Source organism: Montipora foliosa, unplaced genomic scaffold (genome assembly GCF_036669935.1).
Source record: "Montipora foliosa isolate CH-2021 unplaced genomic scaffold, ASM3666993v2 scaffold_380, whole genome shotgun sequence".
NCBI lineage: Eukaryota > Metazoa > Cnidaria > Anthozoa > Scleractinia > Acroporidae > Montipora > Montipora foliosa.
The window spans coordinates 165,525-172,500 of NW_027179680.1; the positions used below are offsets into that span (position 1 = coordinate 165,525).

Consider the following 6,976-nt stretch of genomic DNA (forward strand, 5'->3'; position numbering starts at 1 on the left):
ATACAAGCAGGAAGGAGATAGGCTTCGAGGATGAGCATGGGCTCATATCCCAAATAGTAGCCAGCTACAATAATACAATACAATACATACTGAATTGACCTCTCCCCATAGGGGCTTTTCAGGGCCAATGAATCAACGAAACAACAGAACACAACAACTACAACTGTTAAGAATCCCAACTGGCCGGAGGCAAACCAGTTGGCTATTTACAAGTGCAGCTGGGAAGTTGAACCAGGGACTACCAGGAACAAATTCAGCGAGTGGTCAGAGTGGGTCTTGAACCCGCCGGGATCTCCGGATCTCAAGGCAAGCGCCCTAACCACTGGGCCACACTGCCTGCTACTGTAAGTGGTTATCAAGTAAGTGATGGTAAGTGGTAAGTGGTTATCAACCTATCCATTAACAGGAGATAGTATGCATGGAAATTACATTTAGAGCGAAGAAAACTTGACCTGTTCTGCATTCCTTTATTGCACTACTCAATTGGGGTTAAGAAATGTACATGGGATTGAGATCTTATGCTGGAAAATACTAAATGTCTCATTCATTTGGCCTTATCTGGAGAGTTATTTTCTGCTGGTTATCTAAGCACTCTCTGAGTTTATTCTCTGTCATTGTAAGTCTTTGCTCCAAGATTGATACAGTCTGCAAGGTAGAAAAAAAACCCACTATTACAAACGTGGGTGTGGTCAGGATAGGCCTTTTAAGATCAGAACAAAATTTCTGAAGCAAGGTTAGTGCTATCTCAGGTTAAGTCTGTTTGTGCAGGATTTTATATTGACCATCTTCCAACTGGCTTCAAAGCTCCATTTCCAAAGGCTATCGCCCATTGGACTGATGGCCATAAGTTGCAGTGAAGCGATTAGAATTTCAACTGATTTTTCAACTGCAAAATCACATGTTTACTGCAGTTCAATGAATAGTGGCAAATTATTGTTCACCTAATGTTGTGGACTTGTGGTGGTAGCTACACGTACGGTATAGGTATAGGAAATCGTATGAACCGTGAATGCATTTTGTAATTTACCTGCATGAGCAATGCTTTGAACGTTCTTGAACGGCTTGTGCAATTTGAGAACTTTCAAACATCAAATGAATGAGCAAGTTCAGATGAGTTTTATTTATTATATACTCAACAAAATCACTCTATTGCTTTGTTTCCATAGCAACTTCTGTATTCCACTATATAACCTATTTACGCATTCGTCATTGACCAATCAGAAACGCTATATTTTGTTGAGCATATAGTAAATCACATAAGCACATGGTGAAAAGGCATAATTTTAAGGGATGGGTGGGTTATTTTATGTAGGCCTCTCATGCAAAACTTCTTGGACCCCCAATAGTCTTGATACCAAGTTGGAAACCTTAGTACCTTAAGGCTTGCTTGTGGCATGCTGGTAGGGACCAAGTCTGCCAAATAGTGCGGTTTAGGGTTAGCCATAACCCTAACCCTAACCTTAATTGTCTGTACAATGATCGTTCCAGCATTAAAAATAGCTTCAAATCTTCAATTCTTATAACCTACAGTACTGTGATACATTTTCACCCAATGATTAAGAAGTTCCATTTTAATTAAACATGAAAGTATATTGTGTTGCACTTTCTGCAGCAATGTATTGCACTTTGCTTTGGATCAAACCTGTGTTAAGACATCCAACTGTCCTACTATATGCTCCAGTGTCATACTGAGCTGAGGTGGGATATCTCTTCTTTCCAGTGGGGTAGTGAGGGGAAGTTGACTTGCAGGGACCCCTCCCAGACCATCAGATTCTCCTGTTTGTCCAGTAACTTCATGAAGCCTGCTTTGTCTCTGAAAATATGGCATCATGCAAGAAATACAGCTTTTGTTAGTGGATACGTTTTCATAACAATCATGAACCTCAATAAAATAAATAAATAAATAAATAAATAAATTTAAAAAACACCATTTTCTTGTTGTCTTTGACATTTGAAGCCTATTTGCTCCCCCTATGATAAGTAGAGAGCAAAGACAACATTGATAAAGGAATCTCTGCTTTCATAATCTTGAGCATGTCATAATGCTTTACTATGCTGATTATGTGTGATATTTCATTCATCCTTTTACTGATTCCAAATTGATTTTGCAGCTGATTTTTATTGAATTGAAAGGTGGACTTAAAAAAGGAAAAATCATTAACTACTCTATGTAATTATTAGGAATAAGGAAGAGTTTATTATGAGCAAAGTCCATTAGTTCAGTAAGTTCAATAGGAAACCTAATTTGAATGTAAACATTTAAGAAACTTAAAATGGAATTTATTTTTATGACAGACAAACAACTAGTAAAGCTATAATCTTCACAGTTATGACACACATTGGAAGGTAATAAACCTGTGGTATGGAAAACATTGCTGGCCCAACTTCCACCACTTCTGGATCACTGTGAGCAAGGTTGCGGGGCTCAGCACCAGCTCTAACCTACAAATAGTTAACAACATTATCATTATTACATAAGTTAACTTTTCAAGTCACGCCAGTATGTATTATGGGTCTCCTCTCCAGTTTACACTGTATGTTAAACTCAGGCCCTGGACTGATCAAACTATATTTGAAGCTCACCTCAGGAGCTCCTGTCTTGAGTGGGCTCCTTGAAGGAGGGTCATGGGTGTGAGTTAGGGGTGCAGGGGGTGATGCTGCTCTTTTCCTGTGTGAACGCAGTACTGTTGATAAAGAATGCAAAATATGGCAGTGAGTTATTTTGGCCAAGGTAAAGAACAGAGCAACCTAACATGCAAAAATGAAGGACAATAAAAAAATAAAATGCATTGATTGTAATGACAATGCACATAATAGCAACTCTACTAGTTAAAGGCACTTCACAGTCAATTAAATACTGTTTCAAGTAACAAGCATTCAAACAAAACATACAAATGTAGCATGATTGACAAATACCTACTAACAGGATGCTAACAGTTGGCTGTATTTACAAAGCATGACTGGTCAGTAGAGTTGAATTTGGGACCTTCAACAAGTGGTCAGGAGTTCTAAGGGATTTGAACCCCAACACTTCAGCAAACAAATCCAATGTCCTCACCAATGGACCATGCTATCAACTCACAAACACACTGGAGAACACTATCAACAGTACAACTGCATTGGCAAGAGAAAGTACTAGAGTGCCTGAGCTCCCAAGCAGCCTGGAACACAGACTCACAACACACTGGTAAAAAGTGGAGAGTAGAGTTACATGTACCGGTAAGCAAGGGGAGGTGGAAAGGAAAGGAAAGGAAAGGAAAGGAACTTTATTTAAGTGTCTAGTCGTTCTAACGCTGGAGCGCTAATTGGGGACACTGTAAACTGAAATTAACAATGAAAGTAAATCAAGTCAAATGTTGGTTTTTGAGGAGAGGGGAAACCGGAGTACCCGAAGAAAACCTCTCGGTGCAGAGTAGAGAACCAACAAACTCAACCCACATATGATGCCGAGTCTGGGAATCGAACCCGGGCCACGTTGGTGGGAGGTGAGAGCTCTCACCACTGCGCCATCCCTGCACTAAAATAATGCTCCACAAGTGTGTTCACTCTTATTAATTGTCACAACCCACAAATATGCCCTTTGAACCTCAATGCTTGTGCAAAGGTGACAGAAAAGCTGATGACAAATTTACATGCAGTTGGTGATCATTGTTGTCAATTTTGTGAAAATTGCCTAATTTGATGCAATTGGACAGGTAATTTCTATAAAACCAAAGTAACCCAACAGCATATACAGTATATTCAGCAATTCACCTTCCTCATAATCTACTTTGTCAAAATTTGTTTTCCACACCATAACCTGAAAAAAAAAATTGAACATATGAAAAAATGTTAACTTTAAACATTTGGTCATTGTTCCTTACTGATCTAGACATTCCACCATGCAAAGAAAAACAACATAAGCTTTTACACTGAAAGCACTCTGGTGATGGCATCTGCTCATGATAAAAATAACATAACCATCCTGTTCATCTCAAAATTACCACTTATGTCCAGAAATAAGCTAATTAGATGCACGCCCAATTTTGATATCCAATACGGAAGTGTCCCTTTGCTACCTATTTCCAACAACAAGGTACAGCTGTAAGAGTAAAGGTTAGTGTTATTTTTAGCTTAGGGAACATTTGTAAATGCAGCTGTTTATCTTTACTTAACAAGCGGCATTTGGGGGCCACTTTGTTACATTAATATCATTGTCAGTCTGTATTCTGAGATGCAAGTAATGTTGAAGCTGGGAAGAAGAGCAAGGGGACACTTCGTGATGCTTACTAAAATCTGCGTGCATCTAATTAGGGTCAATCCTGGACATATCTGAAAATTACTGTGATTTTCATAATTCTGTGGAATCTTCAAGTGCAAAGCGCCTTGAACTGTGTTTTGGCTTCCATCAATCGGTCACAGCCAGGAAGATTGCCTCTGCCTCCGGAAAGTGAATTGGAATTTTTGTTTTAGTTCACACATCCAATGCCATTATGACATCTTTTTAGGGGTTTTTCAGCAAAAAGATTTGCACAGATTTCATCGCTTTCTATCAGCGTCAAGTTCAAATGTACAAATGTACCATGGGAACCAAAGATGCTGATTGGTAGGTTATGTTGCGCATCAATTATTAATTTTGGCATCCGTGGTTCTGGGTTAAAACTCTCGGCTTGGCGTTGGAAGTTTGATTGATGGAAGCCAAAACGTAGTTTGGCTGTTAGCACTTGAACAAGAAATTCCGCAGAATTATGAAAATCGCAGTAAAGAAAGTGCATTAAATGCACATAGTGAGAATAAAAGAAATGCATGGAAACAGACCTGTTCATCTGAACTTCCAGATGCAAAGTGCTCCCCATTTCTCGAGAAGGTCACACATGTTGCTGGACCCTAGTACATACATGTATAGTAATGTAAATGAAGTGGAAATAGTTCTGGGCATGTCAAATTCCAAATTTTGAGGACACCAAGATTAGTAGCAGGGCTTGACACCAGCATTTGACACCTAGATGGTGAAAGGAGGTGAGGGATTTTCTATGATGCCCTACAGTGAGAGTTAATGGTTTTATCAGCATACAGTATTGATGGACAAACTATTCATTAAGAAAGAAACATTCAGTTTTTCACTGGTTTCATGTCTGGCTTTGATCCCCAAACTTCTGAAGACATCTGTGGTGTTTCTGTTTACAAAATCTCAGGGGAGTAATTCATTTCTGTCATCTTGTGAAGCCTTTATTATTTTATAAGGTAATTCTCAACACAGCTCCAAAAGTGCAAACAGTTGAACTGGCCCAAGTCATCACTGATTATTGTTACATCTCTTTATAATGGCTACCAACTCTCTCTACTGAAAATTATGGTCTTCCAAAGCAAACACCAGTATCAACAATACTCTACAACCTATTTGGTCAACATGTCAGATTTCCAAAGTTTTGGAAGGGTACATGTACATGTACAGTGTATTATTATATTAAGCAATAATTAGTAAATTGTAACAGAATCCTGAGAAGTCTGAGCCTTATACAGTTTACATACCTGGTGCCCATGAAGTGTATAGAATAGACGACCTTCCATTAGATCTAGTATCTGGACAAAAAAGGATTGGGAAAAATAAAATATGCAAAAGGGTTAGGATGCAGCTGAACGATGACCAATAAATAGGACACACTACAATACAATACATTTTCCCTAAAGGTAAAAAACCTTCTGTGAGATCTGTCGTTGAATTTCTTGATGCTCGTGACCATCATTGGAGCTTATTGTTACAGAAACTCCAGGCTACTAATTGGTCTCCTCTCTTTGCTCAGAATAACGTAAACAATGCTACTAGCAAGTTCCATTGTTTGGTCCACAAAGAAGTCAAGAGCTGTCTTCCATCCATACGAGCCAAAATGTCATCCAAAGACCCTCCTTTTATGTCGCCTCTGTTAAAACATCTCTTGTCTAAGAGGAATAAGTTACTCAGGAAAGGAATGGCACTGGAAGCTGGTCTCTTACAACCGAGAATAACCCAGCTCATTAAGGAGAATCAGTTGAATAGGTTCAGAATAAACAACAAAAAACATCTTACATGCAGTAGATTACGGTTGAAAATGCATAGTAACATGGCAACGTGAAAAATAGGAATAAATTAGTTAAATGAAAAGCGTTCGTTAATACTGTGAGGATTAAGAGTGCCGATTTGGAAGATGAATTTTTTGCTCCCACTCTACTCTGCTCCTACTCTACTATAAAAACTACACGTAACCCATAATTCCTCGATTCGCTCTGACGAAGGGCTGACGATCGAAACGTCAGCTTTTAGAATCTCTGTACGGTGGCCAATTTACATTATCAACTATGTTGATAAAACCAAAATTTTTGTATTTACAAGCACAGCTGAGAAGTTGAACCAGGGACTACCCAGGAACAAATTCAACAAGTGGTCAGGACGTGTCTTGAACCCGGGATCCCGAGATCTCAAGGCAGGCACCCTAATCACTGGGTCACACTGCCTCCTCGTTTAAGTTTGGTTTGTGCAACAGTACTTGTCTTGAAATTTTGCAGCTACAAAGGTTCAAAATTTAATGTCCTAGTCTCACAATTTTTGTCAACCCAAGAGCCACCTTATATTTTTCATTTATATTTTAGTGGTTGCGACTTGAAAAATACAGGGAGGTTATGTTATGCTCTCTAGTTTTTTAACAAGTTGTGTGTGAAACCAGGTGCAAGTACTGATTTGCACCATGTCATAGTGGCATCCTCGTCTTGAAGAGGTGATGGTTCGCGCTGGGGATTTGGGCAGGATCTTGTATGACTATATAGCCCGATCCTGGAGTGGCAGTCTCTGATGCAGGTGGTGCAGGTGTGCCTTGTGGAAACACGCACAGAGGCTGCGCGTTCTTTCCTCGCCACTCTCTTGCATGTAGCCTGGACTCTAGCGTTCGCTTCTGCCTTTGAAACCCCTGCTTTGACACTTTGCCGCCAAGTATCTTGGTGTTTGGCGATGTCCTCCCATGCA

The 6,976-nt window shown here is 39.5% G+C and overlaps 1 protein-coding gene across 1 annotated transcript in view; it reads right to left on the reverse strand.

Annotated features, from left to right (window-relative positions):
• Positions 1–451: 451 nt before the first annotated feature.
• Positions 452–6,976, reverse strand: part of LOC137987694 (POC1 centriolar protein homolog A-like) — a 16,941-nt gene continuing 10,416 nt past the window's right edge. Inside the window, exons 11-17 of the mRNA XM_068833762.1 lie at positions 5,512–5,562; positions 4,798–4,866; positions 3,754–3,799; positions 2,584–2,684; positions 2,356–2,442; positions 1,643–1,813; positions 452–645 (exon numbers count right to left, since the gene is read on the reverse strand). Of these exons, the coding sequence (XP_068689863.1) occupies positions 541–645; positions 1,643–1,813; positions 2,356–2,442; positions 2,584–2,684; positions 3,754–3,799; positions 4,798–4,866; positions 5,512–5,562 (630 nt within the window). The 3' untranslated portion in view covers positions 452–540. The remainder of the gene's footprint in view (positions 646–1,642; positions 1,814–2,355; positions 2,443–2,583; positions 2,685–3,753; positions 3,800–4,797; positions 4,867–5,511; positions 5,563–6,976) is intronic.